Consider the following 19,399-nt stretch of genomic DNA (forward strand, 5'->3'; position numbering starts at 1 on the left):
TTTAAAAAAAAAAAAAAAAAGTCTCTTAGTATCCTTTGTGTTTGGAAAACCTAATGAAAACCCGTATGATAGTGTAGATCACAAACAAGATAACTAATGGTAGAAGTGCTGGAAAAGGATGAGAGTATGCCACTGTCTGCTAGCTACCTACATTATAAACCAAAGTTTACTAAGTCTTTTGGCTATGTTTTTATAACATTTGACAAAAAAAAATGCTCTTCAGTGGCTAATAAGTTAAAATGCTAATGAAAATAAAGCAGATTTGTGCTATCTGAACAGTATAATGGAATTTGTTGTTTAGTTTTACTTACAAACCCATGGTAAAACCAAACTCTGTTTTTTAAACCGGGTTTCTAGATTGACTCACTCAAACACAATTGAAGACGTCTTGTTTATCCATGTGTTCTACAGTGAGTTGAGTCTGGATAGAGAAGAAAATCACGGCAGAAGGGATTCATTAGTCTTGGAAAACCTTTCATGTACTAGGCTTTCTCTTTTTGGGCAAGAATTGTGGTTCTTCTCAAAAGCGAGAGTTGTGACTGGGGAGAATCTGTGAGGGCAGGAGTGTAGCTGTGCTCTGATGGTGCCCAGATAATGAGCTACACATTTGAGTGATGCTGACACATAATGTGGTATTTTCAGAATGGGCCCCAGAGAATCATGCCCCTGATTTGCAGCTTCTGTTGTCTGTTTCAGGGTTAGTTGGGTTTGCTTTTCTTGTAATTTATCAGACTACTGTTAGATTAGGCAGGGCTTGTAGCAACCACATCTGACCGTGACTCCAGAGGCCTTCAGACCTCCGTCGTTGCTCATGCCTTGCTTGACCCAGAGGGAAGCAAGTGTTGGGTTGTGTAGGCAGAGGACTCAGAAGAGGCTGGACTTGATGTGCTAGCCATACAATTTCTTTTGGTGAATGGTTTTCTTTTGGTTAAACCACAGGAGCCTGACAGCCTACCTGTCAGACTTCAATGAGATGTGATAGCTGGCACAGCTCATCGTCTGTTTTGAAAGCAGTGCTGTGTGCAAATAACTTTCTAAAAGCGTTGTGAGGACAGCACCTAACCTGTTTTTACAATTGCTGCTTTTTTTGTATGTTGTCTGATTGTGCAACGATGTTGGTTAGTGGCAAACCAAGATGAAGTTTTCATGTAGACTGGTCTCTTACTGAGTGACAGGTAGGGCTAGCAGAGATCCAGGAGTGCTGTGCAACACATTTGATCCTGTGCAAAAATAAGGCCTGTGTTTCTGAAGTCAGTGTTGATGTGCACATGCTAGAGTATCCCCACTGTCTCATGGTCTTTCACTTTCAAGCTCTTTTAACAGTAAGGGGAAATTTTACTGGGTTCTGGTAAGCTCTGCTAGGATGGAAATAGCCCATTAAGGCATCAGTCTTGCATCCTTCCTTTCTCTTTTTGTCTGCAGCCTGACCCGCCAACTTCTAATAAGTGGCAGCTCGACAACTGGCTAACCAAGGTGAACCCACCAGCAGTACCAACAGAGAGTCTCAGCGAAGTTGCCCATGGGAATGGATGTGAGGAGGGCAAGGAGCAGGGGCAGGGCATCAGCAGCAATTCCTCCCACCAGCGCACCGAGCTGAGGGAGCCTCATCATAAGAGCTCTGGCCAAGTGGCCAGGGCTCCTCAGGATGCTCATCTTCCGACCAAACGCAACTGCCAGAAGTCTCCTGTTTGTGCCAAGGAGCCCTCACCCAGGCAGACGGTGGGTATCAAAAGGCCTGGCAAGGCCCCGGTGCACGAGGGGCCCAAGGGAAGCCTGAAGGTGGAGAGTGACCCTGGTCCTTTTGAGGTCAGAGACCAGTCTTCCAGAGACAAACCAAAAGTCAAAACGAAAGGGAAGCCAAAACCCAGTGACAGAAAAGACCTGAAGCCGGCACTGCAAGAGCCCCCTGAGAACAGAAAGCACAAGAGCTCCCACCAGGCCAACGCCAAACCCTTCTTGGACCCCAAGCTCATGAGAGACGTTTTGCTTGGCAGTGCCCAGGAGCGTCTCACTCTTAGTCCCCTTCCTCAAGGCCAGGGCACAACCCCCACCAGGACTAGTGGCCACAGGCCTGCCATAGTGGCCAGAGAGGATTTTCACAAGGAGAAACTCCCCTTGCCTATCAGGGAGAAGAAGTTGCTCTCTCCAGTAAGGGACTCCCCCGCCCCTCAGTCCCTCATGGTGAAAATAGATCTCCCCCTCCTGTCAAGAGTCCCCCAGCCCCCTGGGAAAGGCAGTCACCAGAAGAGAGCAGAGGCCAAGGAACTCCCCGGTGCAAGGAAGCAGGACTTGGAGAGGAAAACCATGGACACTCCTGACAAGTCCCTTCAAAAGAGGAAGGTGAGAGGTGGAAGTGGAGGTGGGTTTGTACAAGGACCGAGGTGGTGTTTGAAAAACCCACGCAGAGAGTTCATTTCTGCTTCATAGGTTGGGAGTGGACCCATTATGCCGTTCCTACAAAGGTGTTCTCAAACTTCTAAAGAGAATGTGTATCAAAACTGTCCACAGATGTTTCTTGTTGGTCACAAATCCCCTGCTGAGCAAATGAAAAGCCCTGTAAGCTGTCTAACAATTGCTTTGGTGTTTTAAAACATTTTTGTTGCTGTGTTTTCTTGAAATACTAGTTTTCTCAGACAACAAAACCCCAGCCCTCCTATGTCAGAGGAGCTTTCAGCAGCAGGCTGTGTCAGTATGTGGCTGGTCAGCCCCTTGGTAGCATTTGTGGGTTTCTCCAGCTTTCAGCCCAAGCAGAGCTTTGCAGGGCTGCGGTGCCTCCTCCCCCTGCAACCCCTTTAAAAGCAGCATGGTGTCTGAAGCACCTCCCAGACTGTGCAGCCATCTGCGCTATCCATTTAACATCTGTTGTGGGAGAGCACCTTGCCTGCAGTTCGTGGGTGTGCCCAGAGGGAGAACCGACCCAGGCCGCCCCGGTCTGCACTTTTCGGTTTTGTCCATGTATGCACCTTCTGCTGCCTTTGCTTGCTTACTCAAAGAGGAACGAATTCTGCAGGTGTAAACTGGGTTATTATTACTAGGGGTGGTGGCAACAACCCTGTGCCTTTTGCTTTTCCATAAATGCAGACTTTTAACTGAACCAGGTTCACTGATAGTAACAACCATCACTAAACCCTGCTTTGGATCTCAGTACTTGGATAAATACGTAGAAAACTTTGGTTTTCCCTGGAGCTGCTGTGGTGCTAGCAGTGATGCTAATGCTTAAAAGATGCATGTGTCCAGTAAGGGGCTTTCCAGAGACCCCTTTGCAGAGTCCTTCGGTGGCGCTTAGGGACATGGTTTAGTGGTGGACTTGGCAGTGTTAGGTTTACGGTTGGACTCGATGATCTTAAGGGTCTTTTCCAACATAAATGATTCTATGATTCAGCTATAATAGTTGCTTTCCCTTGAATTACAAGACAGCCCTTTATTTAACTGAGATGGTAGTTGCTCACAAGTGTTTTTTGGAAAGCTAACTCCCAAAGGGGACTGCGACTAGACTTCCAGCCAGCTGGTTCAGCTGCACAAAGAGTTGGCTGCAGGCCTTATGGTGAATGGGTATTCACTGTGGATATTTCAGTGCCTGTATATCTTTTCAGTCCTTCTCACAAAGCAGGTGGCTTAGCATGTGTGAGTGAATAACCTTGGTTCCCACATGGGTTTCATTTAGTCTTGTCATTTTCTGAACTCCCCGTAGTTGTGGGGGAGAATTGAGAAGAGCAGAGAAATGGTGAAGAAACTTGAGACACCCCATCAGTCCCCCTCTTCCAGAGCAGCAGGAGAAAGGTAAACAGGCAGTAAATCTGTCGCTTCTCCTGTTCTCTCAAAGACCCAAGAGAGGAGCTATTTGATGTGAGACATGTCTTCCCTTGCAGTCTGAATGTCTGATTGCAGGAGAACCCACCTCAGAGCCTCGCTGTCTGTATTACGTCAGCGTGCATCAGTGTCATTGGAGGCTCAGGCTTCATCGCAGCCAGCTAGGTCAGGTACGGCTGTCAGACATCTTTTGCCGCAGTGTGGAGCTCAACCTGAAGAAACAGTTTAAGGACATGATCTAGGTGCTGGAGCCTTGCCCTGAGCATACTGCTGGAGGTAGACTCTGTGCTGAGCATGACCCACTGAGCTCCATCACAGTGACATAAACCTGGATGTACTCTTGGGAGAGAGACAGAAAGTCCTGGAATGCTTTTGGCTACCACCAGGCACACTATGGGTAACGCTGACTGATAAGTGCAGTTTCTTTTACATTTTCTTGGCTTGTAGCAAATTATTCTGAAGTTTTTCATTCAGGTGAGCTGATGATTTGTAGGCTTTGTATTGTAAGATCTATGGAGTGCAATTAAAAATTATTATTTATTACCTCTCTGCCTTAATGGTTCCTGTTCTTCTGGAAGACAATGGCAGCGATTTTAACTGACTTTAAAATTTCACCTATATCAGATTCTTGTTAATAAAACCAAAAACCCCTGCACAAATGGGGAATATGAGTGATCTAACTCTCCTGTGAATGCAGTTTTTTCCTTCCCTTTGATAAGGCATATCACAAAACACAATTGATTGCAGTTCATGACTTTGCCAGGAGGAATCTGAATACATTTCTGTACGATTCGTACTGAGTAGGAGAAAAAAGCCCATCCAGAACAGATGAAATGCTTATTTTCAGCAATGGAAGTGCCTTAATTTTGATTACTACTAGCAACAAGAGGTTTAGCAGTTCCATCCCTGCCACTACAAAATAATTAATCTATCCAAGCAAAAGTAGATAAAATGTCATTTTAGGATACTTGTCACTGAGCCTGAAATCTGTATCCACTGTGCTCTCAGTTTCCACTTTGTCGATTCCAATATCTTTTCTTTTTTTTAATCAGAATCAATTAAACTTAGCTCCATTGGTCTATACTTTACATGAACTTTCAAAACCTGAGTGGTTTTTTTCTTTTTTTTTTCTTCCTGTTAGAGGGAAGTGGAGGAGATTGATAGGAAGAAAATGAAATCGGAAAAAGAAACAAAATCATTGCAGTCTTCAGCTGACAAAGGCTCCAATAAATTGAAGTAAGTATACAGTGGTGGGATGGCAGAAGATGCGTAAAACTGAATCTTTCTTAAAAAGGTTAAGGCGAGGAATTATTATCTCCTGTCCTTATACTCGTGAGTTTGCTTATAACATAATGTGCCTTCTGAAACTTAATCTGCTGCAGATTTGTCTTTACATCTTTGGAACCAATCACATGGCTATGGGAATGTAATTAATTCGCCTTTCTATTTGTTGCAGATGTGAAGTGATACTTGGGTGTCACCTATCTTCCTCTCCCTTCTTAATGCTGAGGATTATGGTTCTAATCATTCAAGCATAAGCTGATGTTTCAGTGGCTGGTTGTCTTCCTATACTTGGTTTACACTGCTGCAAAAGCGTTGAATGTTGTGGCATTTGTCCTGATTTCTAACAGTTGAGATGGGAATGAAGACTTCACCATTTTAAACATGAACTTGTCCATCCTGCAGCTTATGTTGCTGCATGCTCTGATCTATACATTACACGTAGCTCAAAAAATGTTTAAGCTGCAAGAAATTTAATTGCCAGTTGTGCCCGTACTACTTTTCCTTCTAAGCTGGTGGGCAACCATTTGCACTGCTGTCTTTCAGATCAGATACATGAAACAGATTTGTGCAAAAAAATTATATGTTGTTTGAGTTGCAGTGTGGTAGACTGCCTGCCTGCTGAGATGCAGGAGTCATTTCCCCTTCTCCAAACTACAGTGGTGGTAATCTGTCAGCAGATGATTGCCCTAGATGATCTGGGAGGTGGCAGCTGTTCTGTGGGGAGTGGCATATGCTTGTTCTTTATGATAGTTTAGGGGTTTCTGGGGATGGCAAGAGAACTTGGCATCTAGTTGAAGATGTCCCTGCCCACGGCAGGGGGGGGTAGACTAGATGACCTTTAAAGGTGCCTTCCAACCCAAACTATTCTATGATTCTGTTCTGTAATTCTAGGTGAGTAAGCCTTGAGAGTTCAAGTATCAGTTATTTCTGCTTTCATGAGAAATGGACCTAGCCTTAATATGCTTTTAAAAAGGGAGCTGGACTAGGTGTTTAAAGGTCCTTTCCAACCCAAACCATTCTATGGTTCTATGAACTTCTTTTTGTTCGCCTATGTCCTCCTCATTCTGGGTTCTGCTGTCATACTTACTTTGGGGAAGTTTGTGCTCTCACTGCATGGGAAGCAGCAGAAAGCTTTTTATCAGATTCATGATACTTTACATGCATTTAAAACTCTTAGTCTTTGTAAGGTGAGAAGATGTGAACGCATTTTGCACATGGAGAAACTGAGGTGCAGACACATTGAGTTGCTTGCTCAGAATCCTGCTGCGAACAGGTGAAATAGCTGAAAAGGGTGGCCTGGGAGTCGTGACTCTCGTTCCTGTGACTGAGCAATCATGTCCACAGCAGAGAGAGTTCTGGCAGCCTCTCTGGAAAGGATATCGTACTAAGTGTAACTGTATGTCCATAAATTTTGACTTGGTGATCATTGCTGTTTACTTAATTGGACAGGTCCTGCTGAAAGAAAAAAGTGAGGTGTTAATGCTGATACTGTCTGCTCCCTCAGCTGCTTTTGCTGTCACTGGTTACAGGCTTTGAATAGCACTTACTGGCTGGCTGCTGATGCACACGGTGTCTGCGCTAGGTGGGACCTCTATTCTCCCAGCTGAGAACACAGAGGTGGATGTGATGGATATTGCAGAGCTCTGTTTTTTCACCTTGCTGCCGTGCAAGGCTGCTGAACTGGGATGCTTCAGAAGCACGTGGATATGCAGCTCCCCCTTTCTCTAACCAAACCAAGATGCCACAGTGCCAATAGGCTTTTCACTGTGACTGGCCCAAATTTGTATAGGGGTGAAATGTGCAAAGCCCAGTCCAGAAAACAGATTTGTATGTATAGGTGGGTAGGGGTAGGGAGCATTTCCCTTCTCTGCTAAAATCATCTTCTTGTCTTTGTCTTTTTTGTATGTGACCTAACGGACACACAACCAGTGCGCCTTTTGAATCGCAACTCTGTCTGGAATTTCAGGTGGCCTTTATGTCCAGGAATTTCTCATTTATTCCAGCAGAGCATTTGCAGTGCTTCTGGTAGATCTGCTGAAACTTACCACATAATTTGTATACCAGTGAACTGCCAGCATTTTGGCTAGGTCTTTGCTAGAGCGAATGCTTCCAAGAGCATGTCTTCAAATGGACAGTGTTCCCGAGAGGGGAGGCTCATGCGTCAGTCATGGGCTACTGCATTCAATTCGTGCTTGCTTGTAGCTGGAATTTGAGGTATTGACTTGGATTGGTATGTAGCATTGAGGTTTGTGTCCTGACAATATGAGTAAACTGCTTTTCTGCATAGAAAGCACTGACATACTCTTAAAGCACTGAGACGTTGGGGCTAACATTTAGCTGGGTGAAGAGATATTTCAGCTGTGGTAATAATGGAAGGACTTTAATTCTAGGGTTCATTTCCCCCCTTTTTCTCAGTGAAAACGAGCACCCCTTTTAGCCATGTTCTGGCTTTCGGAGTGGGAAGGATAGGATGCATTTTTGGGGAGAGAGGGCTCTGGATCATGTCAGGGGATGCTGCTGTGCTCTGTGTAAAGTAGTCCTTTCTGGAGCATCAGCTGTACTAAGGTAGTGAAGCTAGGGAGCATGTGTGCGGTGAGTAGGGACTGTACCATGGGAAAAGTGGGTTGTGGAAGAGGGGAGAGGACTGTCCCATGCACAGTAGAATGAAGCAAGATGTGCAACGTCATGCTTCAGTCTTCTTACTGGGTTTACCTTAATTTCCTCCTCTTCTGATGTTGCAGTCCATGAGTTGGGATTCAGTGCTCAGTGTTTTCTTGGAAACTTTGAGAAGCTGAATAAAAATTATGTAAATGAGCAGTAGTGAAACAAGGTTTAAAGCTATTTGGTTCTGCTTAGAGCTGCCGGAGTTCCCTGGTAATCCTAACTTCAGATGATCAGAAATCTGATATGCCACTGTATTATTAAATGTGTTAGTCTCTGCCATTTAAAAGCACAGCACTTTAAGTCTCTCTCACTTGAATCCTCTCGACTTTGTAAGTGTTGTCTAGTTGAGCTGCCAAGTCTTAGAGGAACCACTCAGTTTAATTCTTTCAAAGCACGTACAGGATTAAGTGTCAGGGTTAGTATCTCTGACCACAGAAGGTATCTTCTGCCATAATGGGGAGAGAGAGGCAGTGTTGCAGTTCATTTGCCTTGTTGGGTGATGTGTGCCAGGGATTTTATTCGCTGTAATTACCTCTCTCCCTCTTTCAGTGAAAAGGGGCTGTGTTGGAGGAATGCCTTTTTTGCAACTTCCTGATATTCTGGTTGCAAGTCTTTACTCCAAGGACAAATCCTGAGGCTTATTCCTACCTGAAAAGCAACTTGCTTGTATGCTGTTGACAGGTGAAGATGTGGTATCTAATGCATGATGAAATCCCTGAAGTTTCATTTTGCTTTTGTTGGATCCTTTATGTTAACAAATCATCTCACACTTCCAGAGAAATTTGAACAGAATTGGTATATGATGTAACTGTTTTTAAAAAATCCCTACATTATATGTACACCATATTCATCCCAATTGCTGAATTTGCTTTCCATCTCCAGAGCATCAAAAGCTTCTTTTGAAACCCAGAAGAAAGATCTCCTGCTACCCCCGCCACTGCCACCCATGTCTCCTGCACATCCTGCACCAAAGTCAACCAAGATGGCCCAAAAGAGACCTGGTAGTGAGAGCGGCGAGCTGCCTGCCATGGATAACATTGCCAGGAACAAGAACAACCACAAGGATCCTTTGTTCTCCAAGCACAAGAAAGTGGAGGGAGATCACACTGAACTGTCGAAGGGCATCAAAGTAGGTTTCCATTATAACTGGCAGGATGTTTCCTGCGACCCATGGGTGCTGTGTGATTCGCTTTAGAAACATGCTCTGAGGATATTAAAAAGGAAGATAAACCAGCTGCCAGAGAAAGCTCTTTGAAGCATTTTTGCCCCTTTAATGGCTATCTGTGACCATATGTTGCTAGCCCGAAAGCCTGCATTGTAACTTCTCTGCTGACTTTCCATCATCTGTTTTCATCTCACCAGTGAAACATAGTGAGAAGGGGTGACCATGTAAAAACTAAAGGCAAGATAATCATGTTTATGGTAGTAACTGTTTCTGACTGTAGGCAACTGCAAGTACAATATTGGCATAAAAATAAGTGTGTTTACAAAAAGAAAGAGTGGATTGCTTAAAAATAAGAAACAAGCAACCTGTGTTTTTGACTGCAACCTGGGTATAAGGTTTTATAGCCTACTTACAAAATTGCTAATGATCCTTGTAGCTGGATATTTGCATTTTTGGGTCATAAAATTTAATTATATTGCTGTTTACTAGTGGCTGGGTGTGTGTGGTCTAGGATGTTGCTGGGTGCGTGTTAAGCCAGACTGTGCATGCTGTATTAACTGGCTTCTAATTGCTTGCTTTTTCATGATAATGTAGTTGGTAATGGAGAATCAGCAATTGCTGTGTGGTTAAGCTGGAAATAAGTGTGAGTGGGTATTACCCATTCCTGCCTTGGCTAGTGGCTGTGAAAGATGTGCTGCTTGCAGCCTTACTGCTATCTTAGTCATTGTGCAAGGAAACCTTGTATTTCATTTCTCCGTGCTTGGGAAAAGTTTAAATGGTATTAAGCCTTACTACCAGTCAGGTAAGAAGCCAAGTTTCCATTTCCATTATTGGAGGGGGTGCTGGGGAAGAAGGTAAGAAGAGCAGGAGAGCCTGGAGAATAGACCATGCCTGGGACAAATAAACATTTTTCTCTTGAAATTTAGGAAAGCCAGGCTTTGGAATTGGTTTAGACATATCTCTCTAACCAGCTTTATCTCTACTCTGTGGTTTTTCAGGGATCTGCAGGGGATGTCACAAATCCTTTCCCAGTGCCTTCTTTGCCAAATGGTACCTCCAAGCCAAGGAGACCTCAGCTCAAGTTTGAAAAGTAAGTTTTTGTTTTACACCCCTCATCTGTACTTTCTGAAGACACCAGGCAAGGCTGGCCCTGCAGCCACCCTGGCTTCTGCTTCTTAATGAGCACGTCTTCTGGGAGGAAAGAGAGAGGAAGAGATGTCTGGGACCTGCCCTGTACTGCCTTCTCGTGCCTGGCACTTACCCCGCCCACCACAAAGCAAAGGTCTCATTACAACAGTTCTTGGTTTGAGGGAAGCTACCCTAGAAATTAGGTACTTTTTAACTCTGAGAGGAGGTGTCTCTTGTGCCTGCCTACAAGTGATGGGTTTTGATTCATCTCAGTCTTGACAAGTGGCAAACTCCTCTGTGACAAGATGCTGGGCAGGCAACTGACTTTTTCTGAGAGGGCATGACTCTTTACTTGCTTGTTTTGTTAGTGCGCAGGTGGCTGTGTGCCATTTGTACAGTGAATAGATTATCCCAGTGCACAAAAATGTGTGGTCCAACTTGATAATCATTTATGTGTTGATTGAGACCCAGACCTGTAGAAGCCTTGGTGACCATATCTCTTGTAAGTAGATAACTTGAATACAAGCTCTTTTGGTCTGAGATGAGTGTGTGGTACTGCAAAGTTTACTATATGTTTCAATCAAAATGTATTTGTGGTATTGTACTTGAGGAATGATAGGAGATCACATAACTACTATCTTTCCATGGGAGCGAAGAAGTAAACTTGGCTTCATAGTAGCCTAACCTCTGGTGGTTTTTTATTTCAAAATGTAAGTTTTCAATTTTATTCTAACATACATTTTTTAAGAAATCAATTCATTTTATCTGTGCATTCAGCTGATGTGTATTTCTGAACATGCAGACAACATTCATTTAGTGACTATCATAATTGTAACATGTGTTTGATAAGGCTGTAACAGGCTTACCAAAACAGGATGTTTGGACTCATAGCATCCTCTAGATACAAAGGTAAAATTGATAATTATCCTACCCTTTTTCTCTGTTTTCTGTTTTTCCTCTCTCTATCCCCAATTCAGACAGCATCCGATGGAACACTATATGGAAGAGGCCAAGAGGCTGAAGCACAAAGCTGATGCAATGGTAAGTCTTGGCCCTGTGTTAGAAATGTTAACCAGCTCTTGCATTCAGACCTTGTAACTGAGTGCATGTGAATAAGATTCGCTGGCTAACATTATTTCCATGCTCCATACTGGAGTATGTTCAAGTCATATCTGGGGAGGCTGTCTTTATTTGCCAAATGTTCAGACGCTTCCCTTTGTTATAAACACATCTAGAGAATATGCCTAGAGAATAGGATTCAGAACTGATGTTCTCTGAGGTTAGCAGGCCTGTTTGCTTTGCAGAGCTATCACAAAGTCCTTGGAAGATAGCTGGAACAGTTAGTTTTAAGACAGTTTACTCTGAAATGTCAGGATCCTGACGGTAATTATGTTGCTGGTGAACAAGACTTGGAATTGCCCTTTGCAGATGTAACTGGCTTTTTCTGCTGTGCAGTTTAACAGTGTGCATGACTGAACGTATTTTTTTGCTAATTATTGCTCAGTCAGATAATGTACATTTGCTACTTGCCGTTTACCTGTGAAAATGAAGTGAGGGGATACTGCAGTGGGAAAGCCCTATCTGCCTTTCACGAGGCAGGCCTCCAAGACCAGACAACAATATCCAAAAAATTTGAAGATAATAAACTACTTGAGGAAAACAGTGAGCAAGAGGAAGAGATACAAATAGCCAGAGCACACAAAGCTGATGACTGGGACCACATTAGGGGTTCTGCTGAGAACCCTTTAATTATCACCCGGAGGCCTGACTTGCATCTTTTTCTTTCTCCAAATCCTGCCTAACTAGGGAGAAAAAAGGAATTTGAGGTACACTTGAGAGTAGTTTTTGTCGTAGTCTAAAAATGAGAATTTTCTTCCCAATAGACTGACAAGACTGGAAAGGCCTTTCAATACCTAGATGCTGCCCTTTCCTTCATTGAATATGGGATTGCCTTGGAATCGGATGCACCAGCGCCTAAATCAGCTTACAGCATATTCAGCGACACCATAGATCTCATCAAGTAAGCGGTTTTCAAAGCGTGATGGTTAGGCAGCATGTTTGGAGGGGAAGGGTTAGTTGCATTGCCTGTTTGCAACTGTGGCAGCTCTGGATTCCCACCATGGAGCAGAATTCAGGTTGCTGTACAAGCACGAGACAGACAGACCATCCAGAGGCACCAGAGACAAATCCTTCGAAACGTTTCAGCATTGCTCATCAGAAGAAGTAGCTGTAGCTACCATGTCCTCCTCAGCATTTGAGCCTTGCAGCTGAGGTACACCAGAGGACACTGGTTATGACAATCAAGGACATGAAGGACTTTTTACTTTATCCAGATCTGAAGTTGCTTTTGCATGCGAGCTCAGTAGTATTTCAGTTAAAAAAAAGCAAAGCAACAACATAGTGTGTGGAAGAACAGTTTGTGCCCCAAAGGTCTTGCAGCTTGCTTGAAGGCAGGTTTTACTGGTTTTTCCCATGTGTCTTTCTACCAGTACACTTTATTGGGGTTTCTCTTAGCAACCTTCCTCATTTAGTTTCGCAGCCATAGTAGATGTATGTAGATAGTGTGACATATATAGACAGTGCAACCCAAGGAACCATGTATTGGATAGAAGAGAGACAGGTATCAGTTTATTCCTATTGAAATTACAGGTTATGTGAGTGTTTTCGAGAGCTGATTTGACTTCCTGCCTTACAGCTGAAACAGCTGTCAGGTTTTCTTTTTGTGGTAGACTTCAAACTTTTTAAATTACATTGTTTGATTTCTAGTCTTGATGGACTATATTTCCAAGATGCTCTTGCTTTGTTTTCAAAAAGGAGATTTGCTTGTTTGTTTTCCAAAAGAAACATTTCCACTAACATGTCTGTCTTATCCAGAAACACTTGAATTAATATTTCACCTTCAGTACTGGAGGCACCTCTTCTGGGCCCCAGGCCTGTAGGTGGCCCATGGGGGGCATCTACTTCTAGGGATGTTGCCTGTTAATCAGTGTAAAAGGAGAGTGAGTCGCATACGGGGCCACATCTGTTCCTGCTGCGTGGAAAACAAGGCATTTTGAGACACAGTCCTCTGCTCAAGATCATACAAAGCACTTGGTGCCAGGAGTAAGAACTCAGGGCAGGTTTCCTGACTTTTGGACCAGTGTTTGAGATAACAGCATGCACTGGTTTTTCATAAACAGTGAGACTTCAGAGTACTGATGGCTGACAAGATTCTGTTTATTTTGTTTCCTTAGATTCACCATGACATTGAAACCTTTTATGGACTCCTCAGCATCTTCACATGCAAAAATCTTTGCCGTGTTATGGTGCGTAACTGTTTTGCTGTGCCTTCTTATTCTGTTTTTAGACTTGATAGAGTGAAAGACCCATTACTTTCAGGGGTGAAGGAATGAGTTAAATGGGAATCAGAGTTCTGCAAGGAAAAAAAGTACAATATAAAAACCAGGATGAATTGGAACATCTCTAAAGTGAGCTGGGATATCACAAGGGACCACACGTGGAAGGCACAGGCTCTAAAATTTGATCTGCTTGTAACTTGAGAGCGCATAAGGGCTTTCACCTAAGGTGAAAGAATGCGATTTGGCTGCCCATGTTTGAGCCGTGTAACTGAAGCTGTAGCTGAACATAGCTGAGGCACTTCTGGATGGGGGCTTAGTCAGCCTGTGGCACCTACAGGAGTCTGGGCACCTGTTTATGTAAAAGACCAGACTTGGCCCTTCCTCGTTTGTTTTTTTTTTCCCTTGTGATTTTTTTTCACGGAGTTTTTTTAAGATGAGCAGAAGAAGAAATTCTGAGCTTTCTTGACTTTGCAGTACAGCTGATGTGGGCCTGCCTCCGTCCCACAAGGCTGATGACTGCTGAGCAGGCAGCAGTGAGTGTGAACACTGATGCTTGGGTGTGTTTCTGTTCACAGCATGCGCTGCCAGTCCATTCTGCACATGGCAATGTTTCGTTACAAAAAAGACACTGCAATAAAGTATTCCAGGATCCTGAATGACCACTTCAAGGTAGGGCACGCGTATTACTAAACTACCGGCTGGATGGCTGCGGTAGTTACTGATGTTGGCTGAATAGCACAAACTTAACAAGAGTTCTGTTCCTTGCTGCAGAATTCTTCCAGAGTAACACAAGCACCTTCTCCGTGTGTTGCAAGGTAAGATTTAAAAATACATACATTGTAATGTGTCTATAAGGGTGTGAGTGAAAACAGTAGCCGGAGTATTTGAGTTGCAAGCTGCATTTGAGAGTGCCTCACCATTCGCTCTTTCTTGCCACCTGAAATCATACTGTTAAGGGAGCCTGAGTATGTTTCTGCTCTCTCTTTCCTGTCTTTTTTCATTGGAAAGGGTTTTTGTTATGAGGTCCAGAGTTACTGTGTATCAAGCAGAGCAGTTCTCCACCAGAGAAGCAGGTCAGAGGAGCAAGGAAGATATTGTCACTATGCTGTTTCAGAGCCCCTATTGCTGTCATCTTTGTTCCGTTAGAGATCCCTTGAGGCTTAATGGGATACCATCCCCATCTCCCTAGCCACTGTCCAGTAGGGTTATGCCTTCACCCTGTGGTAGCATAACTTTGAGGTGATACTTTAGTATTTTTCTCTTTAGCTCAGTCACCAATTAAGAAAAAGAAACTAATTTTCTAATTTGTGAGTTTTTCAGCATTTTGTCCATTCTATGTATCTGCAGCAGTGTTGCTGTGTATGTGGCAGCAAAAGTAAAAGGCAAGCTGTCACATAAGTGTTTGACCCGATGCCCAGCAGACTGGGCCTGTGTTTTAATGACAATGAGTAAGAAAGATTTTCTGTGTGCTGTGGTAATTGCATTTGGCAGATAGCTACCCGGCTCCACGTCTGTCCCTTTTAAACTCCGTGGTTGAGAGAGGGTTGTTTGGTCTTTAATAGTGATGCTGAAATTCCAGTTATTTTTCCGCCACCTTGCACAGTATAGTTTATTGGAAAGTAAATGGTCTCCCAGGAGCAGTGGTGGAGGCCCTCTCATACCAGTGACTAAAATTAGGTTGGGTGAAGTGGTGGGGGTGAAGCGATGTGATGAAGCCAGCCTGTGTCTGGAAGGCGGGCAGCTGACTGCATTTAGCTTCCCTATGTCTATAAATAAGTGTATGTAGGCTGACCTGGCTGCTTTGACTAGCTGTCAGAAAGCTCCAGCCTCCATAGGTGGGGAGCTTCAGCATGCCTGAAATGGAAGTCATTAGGAAAACACATTTAAGTAATCTGGTGAAGGCTTCCACAAGTAGATGTAGATTTTGGAAGGTGGATGGGTGGCCCTTTCTGATGTCTGGTCCCGCATTTTCTTTTGTCAAGAGAAGTCCTTAGAGTCACAAATCACTTCAAAAACCTTGGTCTTGCACTCGAAGGACAATTACTTGTTACGTAGCTGAACACATCTCTATTTTCAACACTCCACTCCATACTGTGGGCCTGGATGACACCAGGAGCTATCGCTCCTGGCATAAGATAGTCTTGTGGCAAGACTTTTAACTCCGAAGTTAAACATTCATGATGGTGTTTCTTTCTCCTGCAGAAGCACAGGCATGCCTTCTCCTCTTTCTCCAATGCCCTCTCCTGCCGGTTCTGTGAGTTCTCAGCCAGGATCAAATGCTACCAACAGCAGTGGCAACAGCATTGGCTCTTCAATCACTATCCCCTATAATATCCCAAGCGTCACCTCTTCCTATGTCAACATCACTTCCTATATCCTCTATGCGTATGATATTTGGGAACGGGCTGATGCACTGGCCAGGAAGAATAAGGGTAAGTTTTTGCCCTCTGGCTTTTCTGTCTTACGTGTTGTGGTTATGTGTATGTACTTGCTTAAATCCTAACACTCAGGGTAGCAAACACCATACCTAAAGATCAAAGCGTTAAATACGTTGAAATAGACAGCTATGGCATATTGGCAGGTTATTGGCAGAGATACTTGATGGTGATATATTGATGAGTGTTCCAATTAAAAGGTTGTCTTGGCATCCTCAAATGTCTAAGAGCTAAGAGATGCAGGTATCAAGTGCAGGAAACCAGCCAACTCGCTTCTTGGTAACACAAGAAGTAGAAGGGTGTTTTTGCTGTTTGTTTTTCCCTTTGGGGCGCTTAGCTTTTCTGAGTTGGTTTGCTTTCTTTAAAAACAGCTTTTTGGCCTGTAGCCTTGTGTTTTAGTTTGTTTGTCAAACTTCCAGGTATTTTTGTCTTGAAAATGGTGAAGCTGGCTTCTGTCCGTAACAGAGGAGCTGAGCAGCACTTGAATTGGAGTCCTTGCTGGGCACGTGACCAGTATTTGTCAGCAGCATATCCTAAAATTGCTGCTACTTTTTTTTATTTTACAGTTTTGTTGTTAACAATGTTGTATTGTCCTGTGGTACAAGCAATGGTGAATAAGCAAAAGCCCTAGAGCGGGTGCAGTTCAGTCTGCAACCTGCCATCCCACGTGGCATTTGCAGTGTCATTTTTCATAAAATACAAAGTTTTGTGAGTTACTGTGGGCGAAGGGATGTATTGCCATGATCTGTTGGCAAACTTGCAAAAGAAAATAAGCATGATGTGCCTGGCTGAATTGTTGGAAGGCTGTAAAAATACTCACACTAATGAGGCAGTTGCTGAAATTTGAAAGGCTTTGCAAGTCACCTTTGAATAAAGTAACTCCATCGTTGGCTGTCCTCTGAGCAAATCTGTGCTCGCAGCAGCAATTCATGTGTAGTATCTTGGATTATATCCTCAAAAGGCTGATAAAAGACTGTCACATAGAAGGAGCGGTGGATGCTGCTGGTAAGCTGCATAAGAGGAATGAGTCATGGAGAAAAACCTGTGGGAGGGCAGCCTGAGCACAATCTTGCATCAATCAAGACTAAATTTAAAACCTGCTCTGTGTTGCCATTTTAATGTAGGGGAATGATGGCTGGGGGGTAGTAAATATTCCCAAGGGAGTAGATCTGTGCAGGAGAACAGTGAATACTCATGTAGGCTTGGCAGTTATTGTCACTGTTCAGGACAGTGGATGAGTTTCAGAACTGGAACTTGTCAATAATTCAGTGTAATGTACAGATGCTAAGAGGTACGGAGAGTGAGTACATAAAACTAAAAAAAAAAGCCACAACCCTCATACGCATATGCAATTCATAGAGCATAAGAAGAGGAAAGAGCAGTGGCCTTCAGCTATCGAGTTCCCTTAAACAGGGAAGTCATAAGTTAGCGGAAAGCAGTTAGTTGTATCTGATGTCTGAGTCACTTGTGCAGAGCTGAAGTGCTTTCTGGCGGGTCCACAGCCAGGTGCTTCCAGCGCAGGACCCAGCTCCTTGCCATAATTCAGGGCAGCACCATGGATCATGAGGCTGTAACAGGTTGTCTTCCGGCCTCTGATCGCCCATAGTGAGGACAAGCTGAGGTTGCACGCGTGCATGTGAAGTCACTCTCCTCTCACATGGTGCTGTGGTCACAGATCAGATTATCTTCCATTTGCTCAGGCAGGGGGTTTGGACTCCTTGTCTCTGCTTACAGCTCTTCTGTTCCCCATGGAGGGAATGGATACTCATTTTGTAAACAAAAACGGGAAAATCAGGTGAAATGTATTCTCTGCTTCTGAATTGGGAAGTATTAGAATGAAGGTGGTGTGCTCTCTGCTTCTGAAGAGTTTCTTGAACAGCCAAGCAGAAATTTTCAGCCTCCAGGTTCAATCTTTATGTGTAAAAAAGGAGAGCTGAGAATGGCCAGTTTCTGAAAAGGTACCTGGCAACATGATCGAGGCTGGAGGGACAGAGGGTCTGGGACAAGCCCATGTCACTGGAAGGCAGGTCATGCAGGAATTCTTGGAAAGGTGACTGGAAAGGAATAGGTGTGATAATTTCCTGTAACTCGCTGTCACCTGCACAGATGATTGCCAGCACAGAGCAGGGCGTGCGGCCTGCTGGCACCTCCCGGCAGGTTCACATATGCTGCAAGAGCCATCTCCTGCCCATGCGGGAGGAGGAGCACGGAGCCTGAAGTTGATGGCAGGATAGGAGGACTCTGTTAAATCTGCCTGACGTGCCCAGCTTTAAGCAACCCAAATCAGAGCTGTGTAGCCTGGCAAGCTATACAAATTTTTAAACCTGTTCAGTTGAGAAATCATGATGTCTCCAAGGTTTGAGGATGGATGAAGGAAAGGGACCAGTCTGATGGCAGCTGTGTGTGCTTTGGCGCATCACTCAGAAAGACACTCAGATTTGGCCTGTTTAAAATCTGGAGGAAGCACGCAGCGGGGACTGGGGTGTGAACACCCAAACTTTTGTCCACCTACCATGGAGTCTCGATGTCCTTTTAAAGCCAGCACCTGGGGAAGCGGTTCAGTGTGTGTATGCGTGTGTGAGTGCGTTTTCCTCTCACGTGCCCTGCCTCATGTGCTTGTTATGCTTCACAGCTTTCTAATATTGCTGAGCTCTCTGCATTAACAATGTGTTTAACTGGACTTGCCAACTGACAGTGTGCTGCTGTGGTCACTCCTCGCTGCCCACTCGCCTGTCAGACGTGCCTGTTGTGTGAAACCAACCAAATGTTTTCTCTCTCCCTCCCCTTTTTCCAGAGTTTTTTGCTGAACTCAGCACAGCGACGTGCGCTCTGGCACTGAACAGTAGCATGACCGAACTGATACACTACACTAGACAGGGTTTACAGTGGCTGAGACTGGAAACAAATACGCCTTAACTGGTGCTCAAGGTGGTTAAGTACCTTGAACTTTTTTGCACTTTTGAAGCCTCAGAAACAGCCTAACTTGTTGAATCATTGGATACAAAGCACCTGCAAGGGAAAATAAATCAAGGTGGAAGGAATCTGGTTACACTGGAAAAACTTTGAACTGTGTTTTTAGGGTAGCGCTTTGCTGCCTTGAAAAAGAAGAGACGGAGGAAAGCCTCAGCATTGATGGCACCTTCCTTTAAAACGACGAAGTGCAATGAATTGTCTGAATGGCTCAAGGTATTGATGGTCTATAAACATTTCTATTACAAATAACCAGCAGGACAATAATCACACATGAAGAAGTGCCGATAAGAAGGAAATCTGCCTCCAGAGGTTATTATGCAACATCCTACAGTCTGCAACAGTCGTGTGCCCAGAAGACATCAGAGAAGTGTTTTTGCAAGCACAGATGCAATCTTTTTGGTGTCTTTGTTCCTCAGACGGCAAGTAGCAACCTCATCAGCACCGAACAGCATTATGTTACAATAGAAACAGCAAAGTGGTCTGCCTTGCCTGCTTTCCAACCTCACCCTCTTGCATTTGTGAGCCAGCTGCTGTCCTGAGAATCGGGGGAAGCCACTGCCTTCAGTGCTGCAAATTCACTTTTTAAGTCACGGCTGCTTTGG

The 19,399-nt window shown here is 44.2% G+C and overlaps 1 protein-coding gene across 2 annotated transcripts in view; it reads left to right on the forward strand.

The window, feature by feature from the left end:
* The window catches only part of AFF1 (AF4/FMR2 family member 1), a 124,262-nt gene extending 104,967 nt beyond the window's left edge, over positions 1 to 19,295 (forward strand). For both annotated transcript variants that reach the window (XM_009280220.2, XM_009280221.2), the window contains 11 exons: positions 1,423 to 2,340; positions 4,952 to 5,046; positions 8,641 to 8,887; positions 9,922 to 10,013; positions 11,029 to 11,092; positions 11,935 to 12,071; positions 13,285 to 13,356; positions 13,965 to 14,058; positions 14,161 to 14,204; positions 15,592 to 15,821; positions 18,619 to 19,295. In XM_009280220.2, coding sequence (XP_009278495.1) covers positions 1,423 to 2,340; positions 4,952 to 5,046; positions 8,641 to 8,887; positions 9,922 to 10,013; positions 11,029 to 11,092; positions 11,935 to 12,071; positions 13,285 to 13,356; positions 13,965 to 14,058; positions 14,161 to 14,204; positions 15,592 to 15,821; positions 18,619 to 18,740 — 2,115 coding nt within the window. In that variant the 3' untranslated portion in view covers positions 18,741 to 19,295. The remainder of the gene's footprint in view (positions 1 to 1,422; positions 2,341 to 4,951; positions 5,047 to 8,640; positions 8,888 to 9,921; positions 10,014 to 11,028; positions 11,093 to 11,934; positions 12,072 to 13,284; positions 13,357 to 13,964; positions 14,059 to 14,160; positions 14,205 to 15,591; positions 15,822 to 18,618) is intronic.
* The last annotated feature ends 104 nt before the right edge of the window (positions 19,296 to 19,399 follow it).

The sequence above is a fragment of the Aptenodytes forsteri genome, unplaced genomic scaffold, assembly GCF_000699145.1.
Source record: "Aptenodytes forsteri isolate BGI_AS27 unplaced genomic scaffold, ASM69914v1 Scaffold227, whole genome shotgun sequence".
Lineage (NCBI taxonomy): Eukaryota > Metazoa > Chordata > Aves > Sphenisciformes > Spheniscidae > Aptenodytes > Aptenodytes forsteri.